At 35.5% G+C, this 16,733-nt stretch overlaps 1 protein-coding gene across 2 annotated transcripts; it reads left to right on the top strand.

Annotated features, from left to right (window-relative positions):
- Window positions 1–11,953: 11,953 nt before the first annotated feature.
- On the top strand, window positions 11,954–15,754 carry LOC122297607. 2 transcript variants are annotated; one of them, XM_043107715.1, is made up of 6 exons: window positions 11,954–12,114; window positions 12,204–12,274; window positions 14,188–14,236; window positions 14,358–14,464; window positions 15,157–15,239; window positions 15,402–15,754. In XM_043107715.1, exons 1-6 carry the CDS (start codon window positions 12,066–12,068, stop codon window positions 15,682–15,684), a joined length of 642 nt encoding a protein of 213 aa, XP_042963649.1. In that variant the 5' UTR covers window positions 11,954–12,065; the 3' UTR covers window positions 15,685–15,754. The 2 variants fall into 2 exon arrangements, with proteins under 2 accessions (XP_042963649.1, XP_042963650.1); XM_043107716.1 differs by having other exon boundaries at window positions 12,044–12,114; window positions 14,149–14,236.
- The last annotated feature ends 979 nt before the right edge of the window (window positions 15,755–16,733 follow it).

Here is a 16,733-nt window from a genome sequence, read left to right on the forward strand (position 1 = left end):
TTAGTGAAAAAACCCCTCCAATGTAGAGGGAAAAAACAACTACAGGGCAACTCAAATCAAATCCACTATAATAATATGAGCACTGCTACACAGCAGCCCCACACCCAACACACTAGTGTAAAATAACAGAGGATAAAATAGTAAATTCACATTTTTTAATAGTGTGAAAAAGTGTGAGGCTGCTGTGTAGATTTATTCTAATAATATAGAGTTTACAATACTCAAGTTTATGCTCAAAACTTGAGTTCTCAACAAATTTGGAAATACAACAATGATCAATCTCTAAGAAAACAATAATCTCATCCCAAACCACCAATTTGATAATGCCTATGAGATCCCCACTTTGAATACTACAGCTATCTAGAGTACCAAAAAAAATTCATCTCTTAGAGAAAATCCCAATTTGTGTTATGTAGAGAAATATTTGTGTGAAATCCACACCCAAAAGAGAAAAAAATCTATTCTTTTTCTTTTCACTTGTTGCGCCGTATAGTACCTCTCTCTCTCTCTCTCACCACCATAAACCAACCACTTCAACTTCTTTTTTATATTTGCAAGTAGAAGTCCTAATGGGCTTAAGTGAGACCTAGGCTACCACATGTGCGCTGGACCCACTCAACAATCTCCCCCTCCAAACCATCATAAGAGGAGATTATAAACTAATATCTCAACTAGAGTCCATGCCGGCTGATCTGACACAAAGCTTCAACTTCTCTCTGGTAATAACCTTTGTCATCATGTCAGTTGGATTCTTCTCAGTGTGAATCTTTTTCAACAGTAATGATTGTTCTTCCACAATTACCTGGCATAGCCAATGGTATCTCAAATCAATGTGCTTTGTAAGTGAATGATATGTGGCATTCTTGCTCAAGTCTAGTGCACTTTGACTATCACAATGGATCACATACTCATCTTGCTTCAAACCTAAATCTTGGAGAAACCATTTCATCCAAAGCATTTATTTCCTTGCTTTAGTTGTTGCAATATACTCAACTTTAATAGTATATAAGGCAATACACTTCTGTAATTTTGACTGCCATGATACAGCTCCCCCTGCAAAAGTAACCAAGTACCTTGAAGTTGATTTTCTACCAACAAGATCACCAACCATATTTGCATCTGTATAACCCTCCAAAATTGGTTTTGAGCTACCAAAAGTCAAGCACATCTTTGAGGCACCCCTCAAATATCTGAAAATCCATTTCACCGCTTGCCAATGATCATTACCAGGATTAACTAGGAATCTCTTGATACAAAGAGATAGGTGTAAGGTCAAAAACAACTTCAACTGCTTGTCTTGGCTTCTCTACTTTCTCAAAGTCTGCAAATGTCTGATTTTCTATGAAAACCACATCTCTACTTCTGATGATTTTCTTCTTCTTTGGATCCCATAGCTTGTAGCCACATTCTGCATCTCTATAGCTAACAAATATGCAGGTTGTTCCTTTGACACGTGCAAATGCCTTGTACCCAAATACCTTCAAGTGAGACTAAGACACATCCTTTCCAATCCACACTTTTTCTAGAACCTCGAACCCCAAAGGAATTGATGGAGACAGGTTGAGTAGGTAGCATGCAGTATGAACAGCTTCACCCTAGAATGACCTAGGCAATTCTGCCATCTTCATCATGCATCTGACCTTCTCTAAAATAGTGCGCTTGATTCTCTCTGCCACGCCATTATGTTGTGGGGTACTTAGAACTTTCTTCTCATGTCTAATGCCATATTCTGAGCAATACTCCTTAAACTCATTAGATGTGTACTTACCTCCATTATCAATACAAAGACACTTCAAAGATCTTCCAGTTTCTCTCTCTACCATGACATGGAACTTCTTGAAATGTTGGAATACCCAATGTTTTGTTTTCAAAATATACACCCATAACTTTCTTGAAGCATCATCAATAAAAGTAACAAAATACTTATTTCCACCTAAGGACTCAACTTCAATGGGACCACAAACATCATAATAAATTAAATCCAACACATTTTGTTTCTACTAGGGGTTTTCTAAAAAGAAATTCTATAATGCTTACCAAGGAGACAATAATCATAGGGATTCAATGACGTACCTTTGGCAAAAGGAATGAGAGACTTCCTTCCCAAGACCTACAATCCCTTCTCACTCATGTGTGCCAGCCGCTTATGCCATAAGTTTGGTGAAACATCATTTGTAGTTGCATTCACTACATCACTACACACCTTTACTTCAGTCTTGTAAAGTGTACAAAAGATCTTGCCTCTAGCATACACCATTGACCCTTTTGATAGTTTCCATCTTTTGTTGCCAAAATAACTCTCATAACCTACCTCATCATGTGTAGATATCAGATTTAGGCGCATATCTAGAAAATGTCGCACATCACTTAATGTTAGGGCACATCCAACATTTGTAATAATACCAATGTCACCAATATGAACAATATTAGCATAACTTTGATTTCCCATCTTCACCCTGCCAAAGCTAACTCCTCTATACACAATAAATAGTTCTTTTTTGGTATAACATGGTAGGAAGCGATTGAATCAATCACCCATTCTACATAAGGATCTGCAACATTACAATACTCATTCTCTTCTACACAAAGTATTGTCACTTCTTCATCAGAAACACTAGTCGTAATATTCTGATCATCTACCTTCTTCTCATTTTTCTCTTCTTTCAACTTCTTTTTCCAAGCCTGGCAATATTTCTTTATATGACCCTCTTTATCACAGTAGAAACATTTGATCTTTCCTCTTGTCTTTGACTAACTTCTGTAGTTAATACATCCCTTAGGACCTTTGCTCTTACTCCTTCGCTTGTTCTCTATAATAAGAGCATGTGCACCATTCTTATCCAAGTCTTTTCTTCTGATTTCTTCATTAAACAAATTGTCTTTAACTAGAGTAAGTTCAAGCAAACCATTCGGAGCAGAGTTACTAAGTGATACCACCAGAGTCTCTCAATTATCAAGCAATGAACTATAAGTAATAGTGCTTGCATCTCATCATCTAGCACTATTTTCATTGTGGTCAACTGATTTACTAAGCCTTGGAATTCACTCAAATGCTCAGCAATAGATTTCCCCCCCTTTAGCTTTAAATTCACAAGCTTTCTAATAGCAAAAGTTTTCTTTTGAGTTGTCTTCCTTTCATAGAGACCCTCTAATTTTTTCCAAAGGCTATGGGCATCTGTCTCTTGAGATATATGATGGAATACATTAAGATCAACCCACTGTCTAATATACCCAATGATTTTCCTATTCATTTTCATCCGGTCACTATCACTCTTAGTGCTTGGCTTGACACTAGCACCTTTAATGGGTTCATGTAAGTCCTTACAATAAAGGATATCCTCCATCATTGGCTTCCAAATAAAATAATTTGAAGCTGATAATTTAATCACGGTGCCCAAAGTATTCTCCATTTAATTTTGCAAGTTTACCACACCCACACAACTTGGGCACTCTAATACCACTTGTTGGGCAATATAACCACTTACAATATTAAATCTATTATACAAGCCAATAACTAGAATAATTGAACAAGCAAATAATCAAACAAAACACATCAGATTTTTACGTGGAACAAACCCTCTAGTGTAGAGGGAAAAACCAACCACAAGGCAACTCCGATCAAATCCACTATAATAATATAGAGTTTACAATACTCAAGTTTATACCCAAAACTTGAGTTCTCAACAAATTTGGAAATACAGCAATGATCAATCTCTAAGAAAACAATAATCTCACCCCAAACCACCAGTTTGATAATACCTATGAGATCCCCACTTTGAATACTACATCTCTCTGGAGTGCCTAAAAAAAGTTATCTCTTAGAGAAATTTCCAATTTGTATTGTATAAAGAAATATCTATGTGAAATCCACACCTAAAAGAGAGAAAAATCTATTCTTTTTCTTTTCACTTACTGCGTCGTATAGTACCTCTCTCTCTCTCTCTCTCTCTCTCTCTCTCTCTCTCTCTCTTGTTTGTTGCTTTCCAACTCTCACCATCGTAAAATACTTCAACTTTCTTTTTATAATTGCAAGTAGAAGCCCTAATGGGCTTAAGTTAGACCCAGGCTACCATATGTGGGCTGGACCCACTCAACAATCTATATGCCTTTATGTGTTGTATTCCACGCTCTCTCATCTTAGCATTTTCAGAATTTGCACAATCCAATATTCATATCACTTGTGTTCTATGATTGAATCTTTGTTGGTAGGATGAAAGCTCAGGTTTTCCAAGTCTAGAATGAGAAAAGTGGATTCTCTATTTTTTTCTTCTCTCTTGATTCTCTTACATTGAGTCTTGGTAAAAATCAAGTCACTTGTCAATTTAGCTATGTTGATACTCAAAAAATTGCACAACAGGACATAATGGGAGAAAGAGTCACTCCCAGTCCGCTATGACAATTCGGGCATCGATTGGTGTGGTCTGATGCCTATGGTAATAGTTTGCTGCAGCTGTCTGGTGTCAGTGCGTACATCCATGGCAGTGAAAAGAAAATAAATGCAAAAAAAGTAAAGAGAGATGAACATATAAATTTACGTGGTTTGGTATAATGCCTACGTCTACAGACGTTTGAGGAAGAGAAATGCATTATAATATACTTATTATAGTCTCTCATAACTTCTCATTTCTCATTGTACAAATGTAATCTTAAATATATTTATTGGAGATGATTCATTCGGCGAAGCTCCCTTTCCAAAGGTTGAAGAAGAAGTCAAAGAAGAGGCCCCCTGCAAGTTGTTTGGACGTCTCATTTTAAGTTGATTCCTCTTTCCGCATGCTCCCCGCAGTGGTGAGTCAAGGTCTGCTTTGCATGTCTGACCATCTTTCTCTTTTCCACTTTCTTCTAGGGGTGCTACCTGCCCCCTATAAGGCGGGTGTGATATTTTTTCAACCGTTAGTGCGGGGGTGGGTTATCCCGTCTCGTATAACGAGGTGTGGGCGGGGGGTTTAATTCGTTCGCCCCCGCACCCTACTGGGCCTTTGGCCCAAAAGCAGTTTCTGGGCCATAAACAGCTTAAATAATCTAGAAATAGCTTCTAGGCCATTTTGGACCCATAAAATTAGAAGAAAAAAAGTTGTTAAAAAACCAGATTAAAAAAAAATAAATGAATAAAAATAATATATACATGATACATTCATACAAATTTACTAATTTAGAGAAAATGAACTAATGAAGTAATACTATAGACAACTAGTCTATTAGTTAATAAACTAATAATAACTAAGCTATTACAAAATTTTGGACTAAATAATTACAAAATTACAAACTACAAAGTGTCCAAGAGACATTATATCAACATTATAAATTACTGAATACACAATACGTACAAATGATTCAAATTTCAATATTCTAAAGATATTAAGAGAGCTATTTGAGTCATGGATTATGACATTTGGTGCGGGCCGGGCAGGTAATCTTTTGATTAACTCATTAAGATTTGAGGCTTGAGCTGCACATATTTGTATTGTACAAACAAAAAATTATATAAATACAACAAAATCAACTAATGGCATACAAATTAAAAATTGTACAAACTTATAAGTTATGGCAAAATTCAAATGCCAAATTGGTAATTGTGGGTCTTTTAATATGAAGTCATACTACAGTGGAGTTAGACGTCTTCTGAGTCATCTCATGTGTTACTACAACAAATAATACTAAAATTAATACTGATGAAATCAAAATGAATATAAATAAATCAAAATAATAAAATGAAAATAACAATTACCAGGTGGTCCAATCCAGGCTGATCACTACCCTTCTCTTTGTCGATTTCCTTAAAATCCAAAATATTCAGAACATGAATATCCTTTCCCATCGTCCAACTCTGTGTGCATATCAATGCCTCCATAGTTATAGGAGACAATGAACTATGGAAAAGATCCATTATGCTCCTTCTAGTACTAAAGACTGACTTTGAGGCAATGGTGCTAATGGGGATGACTAAAATACAATGGGCTATCTTAGAAAGGATGTGATATTACTTTGCTGCCACCTTCCACCATCCTAATATATTGGAATCATCATCTTGTTGAATAAGATCCGTTGACAAATAGTTATATAGTGTAGGATTCTGTGCAAGGTTTTAGCCATGCCAATCTATACTTCTTTGTTGACTCGATGTATGGAGGAGGCATTGGAGTATGTGTAGGTGTAGTAGATGTAGTACCACCCTTAATCGCAATAAACTCATTATACAATTTAGCCAGAGTATCTCGAGCCATATCACTAATAAGATCAGCCCATGCTTGATCTTGCGCAAGTCTCAAACTATATATCATGTCATCAATTTTCACACAGGGATCAAGAATAACAACTACATATAACAAAATATTTAGTCTACTAAAATCTCCCTAATATTTGTCATATTTGATCCTCATAGTCTATGCTATCTCCCTCATCCATAGATTATAACTCCTACACATGTTGTTTAATTCCTCTTTCACCATATATATTTGTTGACAAAACTCATGGAATGTAGAGTACAAAGAAGCAAATAACTTTAATGTGACATCATAAAAAGGCCCGAGAAAATCAATAAAAGTAGAAACTACCACCTAATCATCATCATTAGGCTTTTCTAATCCTCTGTGCTTATCAAAGTATTTGACATATTGAATGTCTTCATCATCTAATAATTGAAAGGCTGCCTCCAACATCAAGAAAGTTGAGTTCCATTTGGTAGGAACATTAGTACAAAGACAATTTTTCGATGTTATGTCCGCAATCTTCACAACAATCTTGAATTTCTCCAATCTAGAAGGAGAAAAACTCACCTATTTCATCGTCATTCTAAATCGTGCAACTAAATCATCAATATCTTTCAACCCCTTAGTTACAATTAAATTTAAGACATGTGCAACACATCTAACATGCAAATATTCACCACCCAAAAATTTCTTATTTTTCTCTCTGAGATAAGTCTTCAAATATCCCAAGGTGACATCATTAGACGATGCATTATCAACCGAAACTGTCAAAACAGTGCCAATCCCTCCCCCTTTATTGCGGTGTCCAAGGCCTTTCCAATTGTCTCACCCTTGTGATCAGTTATTTGACAAAACTTAATAATATTTTTGTAAAAAATCTAATCAGAATCAACAAAATGCATAGCCAAAGACATATAATTCATATTTTGGATAAAAAGTTCAAGTATCGGTAGTGAGGCAAACTACCAAACTCATCAATTGGCCCCTCAAAACATATTTATCTTTTCTATACATCTTTTTAATATTATTTGCCATAGTGTATCGAGAAGGAAGCGTAAATCTAAGTTCCAATTATTGGACAAGTTCTTTGAACCCTCTCCCCTCCACATACTGAAAAGGTAGCTCGTTTATGATAACCATACGAGTTACCTTCCTTCTACACTCACCGGGATTATATTTCGTATATCTCTTTAACGTTGGACCCCCACTACTCCCATCCGCCATTTTTTGTAGTCCAATATTTAGTCTAGATTGACTCTTTTCTTGCAAGGGTTTTAATATTGAGCTATTCTTACACTATTCCTATTGACCTTTAACTGGAATGTACCATATTTCCTATAGTGATATCTATATATTTTCTTACAGTGATTACATTTTGCTTGGGGGTTATTGAGGTCACCACCCTCTAGTTTGGTAAAGTGAAACCAAGCTATAGAAATATGTTTCTTGTCTTGTGTGGGCTTCGATTGATTTAGGGGTTCAATCCGAAACGTTTAAATGGATTGAAACCCCTAAATCAGTTTAGGGGCAATCCGAAACCCCTAAAAATTTATTTAAGGGTTCCAATTCAAACCCCTTTTAGGGATTTCAATCTGAAACCCTACAAACTATCCAAAAAAACAAAAAAAAAAACAAAAACAAATATCCAACCTATTCAAACACAAGCAAAATCATAATCCACAAATCCATAGCACAAAAATCCAAAATCATTCCCATCCTCCATCTCCGATTCAATCCATCTTTTCTTCAATCTCCAATCCAAACTCAAAAAAAAGTAAAAAAAAAAAAAAGGAGAAAAATAAGTTACTTAACAACAGAGTCTTACCTTTGGCAGTACCACGCGACAGTGAGATAGGATGCTGGATAAGTGGATAGATGTCATGCGTAGAGAGAGAGAGAGAGAGAGAGAGAGAGAGAGAGAGAGAGAGAGAGAGAGAGAGAGAGAGAGAGAGTGAGTCAGTGATGGAGTCTGAGAGACAGAGAGAGTTCAAGAATGGAGAAGTTGAAGGCTAAAGGCTCAAGGGGTAGGGGAGGGAGGAGAGGGGGGAACTTAAGTGATTATGAAATGGCGTCATTTCACTTATGAATGGACTTTTTAATATATATATATATATATATAATATATTGTGCTGGGCGAGGGAAATGCGGAATGGGGCTTAACCTCTTTTGTCCCCCGCCTCCGCTGGAGGCCTCTTGTGTGGGAGAGCCCTCCTGTCCCCCGCACAAGCGACACGGAGACCCCGCCTTGCATGGGTGAGAGTAAGGTGAACAGGGTGGTATAATGGGGTGCTGGGCCTCGCTGCCAATCCCTACTTTCTTCTCACACCCCCTTACTTCTTATGACCCTCTTCTTTCCTTCTGCTCTCCTTACCTTACCTCACTTTTTCCCTTCTTGTTCCCTAGTGGTGTGGCCTTGTGGGTTGGGCTGGTCTTAGGCTTGAATATTTTACCCCCTCACAAATTGCATTTTATATTTTCTTCTTTTCTTTTATTACAATGGAGGATTTTACATGCAACAACAATTATTTTGTGATGCAGCAGGCTACTCTACCATCTGAGTAGCACCGCTCCATTTGACTGCACATTGTTTTTTTTTTTCTTTTTTTTTTCTTTTCACAATTTTTTAATATATTTAAATATTTTTAAAAAATAAAAAAATAGTAATATATTTAAAATCATTTCTTTAATTATTGAATAAAAAAAAATTTACCAGACAATACACTTCAGCATTATACTTTGAGAGGTATAGCCTTTTCCATTTGTGATTCTTTTTGTTGATTTGTTTTATAAGTTCAAGGAGACTCATAACATGGGCCTTCGATGATGGGCCTTGAGGAGACTCGTTCTTCGTGGATCATGGATAACAAATGGTTGGTGAGGAGTACAGGTGGAATGCAATAAATATGTAACTTGTTGTTGACGATAAGTACTTGAAAAATATTTTTCGACTTTTAACTTGGTTTTGAAAAAAAATAAAGTTTTGTCCGAAAAACTATTTTTCAGTTATTTTTCATTTTACTAGTTATTTTTAACAAATTTATTTATTTTATCATTTTTATCGTTTTTATTTTTTTCAAGGGCATTCATATAAAAATCTTGATAGAGGTGTATATTGTAATTTTTGATAGTTTGAAAGTGTGATTTTCCATATTGAAGGTTTGGAAGGTGACCGTAAATTAGATGGTAGTTTGAGTGGTTTATGTATTGAGTAATGTTACATACAGTCACTTTTACGTACTCTCTGCATACTTCATTGATGTGATTGACTGTATCAATTTTTTTAATATACAATTAATTATATCAGTAAAGTACATAAAAAATACGTAAAAGTAATTTCATATAAAATTTTTGTTATATTTATGATATTTGTACATAATTATTATTTTATTGTGATAGTTTTCATGAGAGAAAATACAAGAAGTTTTACTTGGTTAATCAGCTCGCAAACAATTTTCCCAAATCATAGGTGAAAGGCCTTAAGAGCATTTTCACTGGAATAGGTAAATCCAAAAAATTGATACAAATGGCTAATAAAACATAAAAACATATCACATTGGATTAGGCAAGTTATTGGAATAAGAACTTTGAGTTACAATAAAATCAAGGCTTCAGTCAAATTTGGCTAAGAACTGTAGCATGACCAAAGCCTTTCTTAATATTTCCTTCCATCAAAACGCTCTCTCTCTTCAGTCTTTAACCTGAGTTTCGTGGGGCACAGGGCCACAACATTTCTCTCAGTTTAATAACCACAAACATTAAATGATAATTAAAAATATGATTTTTAAATAATAATTTAATTAGAATATAATTATTAACATATAATTAGTAGAATTATTAAAGATGTTCATCCGGTTTCAGATCGGGAATCTGGGTGTACTTGGCTCAGAGCTCGGGCTTTAAATCTGAGCCGATTTCCGGCCCGGGAATATTCGGATTAGGACCCGGGCCGAAAATCCGGGTTTCGGGATACAACCAGGAACAAAAAAATCCATATTTTGTTATATTTCCGCCTAATATCACATCGCAACTAGCTTTGCTTGAATCTTCCAGACACTCAAATCTTTCACTCCAGAGCTTTACTCACCCAAGAGTAATATTTCCAACCCAAAATAACAATCACACCCAAGAACTAAAGGATAAGAGTATTACTAGATTAGATTAGAGGAAGAACCACTGGGGAAGAAGGGGGAAAGCACGAGGCGGTGAAAGAGCAGTCTAAGAAACGGAGTGTGGCGGTCGTCAATGGGTGGTGGCTGCGTCAATGGGATAGTACTTGTAAAACTATTACCATGTAGAGCCAAAATATTGAAGGTTTGACAACAATCCGATCCATGATGGGAATTCACCGCTGAAGCCATTGAATTCAAAATCTAAGCTTTTCAATCGGTGAAGATGAGCCAATTCTTTGGGTAATGAGCTATTAAAGCTGCTGTTTCTCTCTCTTTAATGGTTTGTGTGGAAATCGAGGTTGGAAACGTGAGGCTTTAATGAGCTCTCTCTCTCACATTTCTGAGGTTGGAAAAGTGTGCTTTATTTACAAAGAGTGCAGGAGATCAGTGCTAGAAAAGTGAGGCTTTTACTGCTTTAATGAGGCTCTCTCTCTTTCTCTCTCGTTTCTCTTACATTTTATGTGCAATCTCTTATCTCCACTCTTTTATTTTATTTTTCCTTCTAATTTATTTTAAAAGTTATGTTCTGATTGACATTAGAAACTAGACGACGAAAACATTAGAAACCGAATGAAGCTGGATTTTAAAAAGGACCCGAGTATCAGATTTTAAAACCCGGTACTCGGATTTTAAATCTATACTCGTACTGGATAGATCTGGATTTTGCAACCCGGATTTCGGCTCAGATTTGATCTAGTCCGAAACCGGAATCCGATTTTTCAGATTTTGGACCGGGCTGGATTTTAATCCGGCCCGTATGAACAGTGCTAAGAATTGTTAAATAAGAAATCACTATGAGAAAAAGATTAAATAAGAAATTATTAAAAAATATTAAATTAATAATATTGTAGTATTATATATAAAGTAAATGGATAATCAAATATAGGGATTATATTTAAATGGAATAGACAAAGGTAAAATCACATGATATTAGCCAAAATATGAGTTTGCTTTTGGCTATTCTAATTAGAGTGCTCTCTTAGATGTAAATATATAATATCCATTCTCTAAAACCAAAATATAAGTGCAAAACAATTACTAAAAGTATACTTATAAATAGACTTATCAATTTATATTAGAATTGTCTTACAATAAAATATATTATGTTAAGCAATGTCGATTGATTTAACAGATATTTATATTATTTATAAAGAAATAATAGTTGCAGTCATGCATGTGTAAGGACTATATAATTATTTTGAAAAAAAATAAATAAATACAAAATCCATATAAAAAAATTAATTTTAAATAATAGATCACAATTTTTTTTAAAACGACTATATGACGCTTGCACATTTCATGATTGTACGTAACATTTATTTGAAGTAATCATTTCTCTATTAAGTTAACATCACAAAGTAGCACAACATTACTCAAAACAAATAAAAGGTAAAAAAGATAGGCAGAGAAATTGCTCACAATGATTTGTAAACCAATTGAGAATATGAAAACTTTGAAAATTAAGTTGAAGAATGTGAGCTAACAGAAATTTAAAAAGTATTGAAAGGAAAAATGGGATAAATAAAAAGTGGGTACTTGCAGCCCAGGCCCAAAAAAGCGCACAAATGACGGCACAATGCATGGATTGGGTTGGTGCATAAGTAGTATTGATTAGGGCACAGATCTTGAATTTCAGACTCCGATTTTCGAGTCTGGAGGTTGAAACTCTGATTCGAGGAGGTATAGGATGGCAGGAAGAGAGGTACGCGAATACACCAATCTCACCGACCCCAAAGGTATGTTTCTTCTTCTTTGGTGCCATTTCAGACGCGGTGGATTTGCTTCTTGTTCCTCGTTAAAAACGTGAATTTTGTTAATGTTACAGATAAGAAATGGGGTAAAGGGAAGGAGAAGATAGATGACGAAGATATCACTTTCCAGCGCATGGTTGCAAAGGTTAGCGCGTTGTCTCACCCTCTCCACCCCCCTCTTTCTTTTCCTTTCTACTCATCTCCATTTATTTTTTAATCCAGAAAATTATTTGAGAAAGAGTACTTGTGGATTTCCATAAAACTAGTTAATTTCACTTTCATAGGATAACCAAATCATTGCATATATGAGGAGCAGAGTGAAATTACACAATCACTAGTTGCTTTATTCTTTTGGACTAGCGACGATTTTGTCCGAGTTCTTGTATTTACTCTTTCTACACTCTCTGTCAGCTGACCCTATGTCGATGCTCTATTTGTCGGTTAGCACAGCGCTTGAAATAACTGTATATCGGTGCCTTCTTCCCTTAAAGGCTGATTTTGTTAGACTGGATCATAGTCGACTTGTTCGAGTAATTAAGTTGTGGTAAACATTTTTTTTTTAATTCTCCATAAACAACTTGGCTACACGTAGCCTTTCTAAGTGCTGGTGAAACAATTTATCAATAGAGCTGCTGTAGGTAAATTATCTCTGTTTTTATTATTATCTTATTTTTTGGAAGGAATTGCACTTTTCACCCACTAATTACCACCCAGATTTCACTTTGCTCAAAGTTCAAAAGTCTCAATTTAAAACTTAACGTACCAATATTTTTCATACTGCACCCTCAATGAAGATCTAATCATTAAGAATCTGTCAATTGAAAAATATAGTTAGTTTCGTGTATAAATTGAAACGTTGGTAGTTTAGGTTGCAAATTAAAAAGCTAGTGTAGTTGGTGGGTGAAATATGTAATTTCCTTATTTTAAATCTTAATGGAGTTTTGCTACATACAAGCACAGTTGCGCACTAATCTGTGTATCAATACTGATTTATTCATACTTAAAATTTAAATTAACACTGTTTTCAATAAAATCTACTTTTTGACCAATCACATCACATTGGTGTACAGATTAGTGCACAACTATGCTTGCAACTATATTTTTCCATCTTAATGTACCTATATTTTTCATACTGCATCCTTAGTCAAGATCTAATCATTAAGAATCTATCAATTGAAAAATATAACTGTTTGGTGTATAAGTTGAAACTTTGGTAGTTTAGGGTGAAAATTGAAAAACAAGTGTAGTCGGTTGGTGAAATATGTAATTTCCCTATTTTTGAGATTTACCCTTTGTTCACCTTTGATCGTATAATCTTTCCTCTCTAAAATAGATTCAATACATCTTTATATCATATTTTATGCATAAAAATGATGAGCATTTGGGTTTAAAGTCGATTTTGGGTAGACTTGTCCAAAATTTGTTGTCCATTTGCAAGTATGTCAGTGCTTTATTATTTATCATATGTTATAATATTTTGATCTTTGCTAAATAGACCCGATCGTAACATATAAGTGAAGTATTGTGAAGGAATTAGTCCCTGCATACCCAGATTTTATGAATTTTTTAATCATTAAAGTTTGACTTATCAAAAAAAGTATTGTGAAAGAAATGATATTATAGTGCAGAATGTAGTCCAATACCACTTGCATATTGTGAAAGAAATGATATTATAGTGCATTTAGAATGTGGTATACCACTTGCTGGAATCTTTCATTTGTGCTGTAGCACCTGCTGAAGGATTTTTCTATTTTCAATGAATTTATTGAACTAATTATGTTAGGAAGTAATTAGAAAATTTTCCATCAAGGACTTTTATGCAGTAAAGTGCAAATTGATGGCGAGGGTTTGTAATATTTTGTTAGTATTGACTGTGAATGATAACATTTAGGGTAGAAAGAGTTGATCCTGCTGCACTACATTTTATTCCGGTCTTCTGCAGTTTAGTCCACCTTCCTCTGCAAGTTTCCATTTTGTGCAAATCCTTGAGATAAATTTTCTGATAACTTGCCCCGGCAGGGATATTTGCTTCCTTTACCGGGTGATTGATGCAAGCAGATGCAAGAGGTTGCAGGAGAGCGTGGAGGCTACCTGCATGGGCGTGGCGGTAACCACCCTCATTCCTATTCTCCTTGCGTGTGCCTGTGCATGCGCTGTTGTGTTTGTGTGTTCTTTCTTTTCTATTTCTGCCTTTCAGTTCTTGAACTTCATTATATTTGAGTATGTAGCCTTGGACAGTGATGATCTACTCTATCTAAAGGAGCAGATGGAAGCAGAGGAGGATGCAGAACGCCTCCTTCGTCATACTGAGAAACGGGCATTTGCTGCGTTTAAGATATCCTTTTATTATCTTATAGGAGGAGAAGTTGGCTTGGTCTGGAATGAATTTTTTTGTGATGTTCTGATGTGGGTAATGCCCTTAATCTACTGCTAATTGGCTAATCTTGCTGTAGAACTTGTACACTATCCTGGGACCTTGCTCTTATTGTTTGATTTATCAATTTATGTTTAGTTTAAGGTGTCATGTGTTACTGGTTTTTATATCTTTGATTGAAGCATCAGACGTAACAATTTTGATAAGTTTTAATGTCATCCAAAAGGAGTTGATCTAGGTGGCCTTTTTGCAAATGATGTTTGGTTGATTCCTATTCTCTTCCTTCTTCCTCTCCCTTTTTTTAATTCTGTTCTCCAAAATACTCAACAATTGGGTCAATTAAGACCAAATTAATGCATGATTCTTTTTGTTCTGTGACCTTGTATCGGTATTATCCAACTGCTGGTATTTTTATTCCCAGCTAATACCATTGAAATGAGCTATGGTATGTTTAATTCCTTCTTGCTTAAATAACCTTTGGTGTTAGCTACATTTTACTTCACAAACTAGTCTTCTAAATTGCTATGAATATGACATTTTGATCTGGTGTCTACGATACCTGTGGGGAGCATTGCTTGGTGAAGGCTGAAAAAGCCCGATGCAATGTTGTTCCTAGTGCATCTCTCCTTTTATTTTCCTTAACCAATGAACACAAAGCAGCGAGTTTAGCAGATTCTTCACCTGCATCAGTCCCCTTGCCACTTCGAGTTGAGCCCAAACCAAAGAGTGGAATCAGGTCTCTCTTTCTCTCCTCCCTCTTTCTATGCAAAATATGCACATCACCTACAATCTTTGCACCTTTTTTTTATTATTATTTTTATAAGAAATTCTTGTGAAAGAAAAGACTTCTGGTCTAGTTGCCTTTTTAACTGATATATGTATTTTATCTGGATTTTAGACAGCAGGATCTATTGAAAAAGGTGGTGGAAATTAAACCCAAACGGCTTAGAACTTCTAGCACCTCTGATGGTAATCAATTTTCTCCAGCTTCAAGTGATTATGGTCCCAAGAATCTCTTGCCCGATTCTCACCAGAAGGGGAAAAGGCAGCCTGAGGCTGACCATGGGGAGAAAGATTGTTCTTCAACAAGATTGAATAAAGCAGAGGGAGGTGACAATGTTGAAAATCCTGTTAGGAGTTTACTAGGCTTAGCATATGCAAGTTCTGATGATGAAGACTGATTTGTGAATCCATATCTGTTGGCGCTACGCTATATCCGTTCAATGATAAGTACAATCGTTTTCTTTCTCACTACAAACATCTTCCCTGTCTGTCTGATCCGGACTGTTGGTCAAGTGCATTGACAAAGCAACGTTAGGATAAATACTATATGTGTACAGCCAGTTGGATTTTCTTTTCAGGAATTGGTCCGCACCCTTCTGAAAGTTAGGTCCACCGTCGAATGGATCCCTGTTTTGTTTGTTGGGTTGGGGGGAGAAGAAATGAACCTTAGATTTTAGAAGGTATTAAAGGTAGCACTTGATTTTGTCAAATTTTCAAAACTTGTTTGGTCTAGACGTTTCAGCTCATGAATGCAATATTGTTATGCCAGCTTCCTAAAATAGAAATCGAAACCGAAAAAAGAAAAAAGAAAAAAAAGGGTACTTGGAGAAGGGTACATGGGTTGGGTTTGCCCATCCCCTTCGAGGGTGCATCATTAATGATCTACACCCTAGGGGAAGGGCTTGGTTCCACTCTGAGATGGTAGAGGGATGCTATTTATACGATTCAAACTTAATTTTTGTTTTATTTTCTGAAGTTAAAAGAGTTTCAAATTAAAAGTTCTTTAGAGGTTCAAGAAATTAATTCGACAGGCCATTTTATACTCCAAGATTATCAATATATATATATTTTTTTGAGATATTGGGAGACGGGTCGAATTCATGATCTCTATTTTGGATATGCCGGTCTTGTGCCCTCATGCCTTTGCCCATGATTATCCGATTAAGAGTATCAAATATGTATGATTTTGATTTTGATTCCAAGTTTTGCACTAAAGGGTTCTAAAATTTGTATGTTGTTCGAAACCCCAAAATTTTAAAAAATGCTTGGATTTTTTATCCCACATTTTGACGAATCATCTCCAAAGCGTAAAATCATCGCTTCTAAATTTGTTGTAAAGTTGTAACGTTGTGATACGACCTCTAAAATGAGTTCTCAGCGTGTTTTCTGCGAATTGTAAAGTTGTGATTTTTTGTAAGTATCACTTAGGCCTGGTTTAGATAGAAAT

This window comes from Carya illinoinensis, chromosome 15 (assembly GCF_018687715.1).
Source record: "Carya illinoinensis cultivar Pawnee chromosome 15, C.illinoinensisPawnee_v1, whole genome shotgun sequence".
In the NCBI taxonomy this organism is placed as follows: Eukaryota; Viridiplantae; Streptophyta; class Magnoliopsida; order Fagales; family Juglandaceae; genus Carya; species Carya illinoinensis.

Coding starts and splice junctions, on each gene's coding strand:
- LOC122297607 (XM_043107715.1), top strand. CDS start 12,066: ATGGCAGGAAGAGAGGTACGCGAATACACCAATCTCACCGACCCCAAA. Junction 12,115..12,203: donor CAATCTCACCGACCCCAAAG/GTATGTTTCTTC, acceptor TTAATGTTACAG/ATAAGAAATGGGGTAAAGGG. Junction 14,465..15,156: donor GGGCATTTGCTGCGTTTAAG/ATATCCTTTTAT, acceptor ACCAATGAACAC/AAAGCAGCGAGTTTAGCAGA.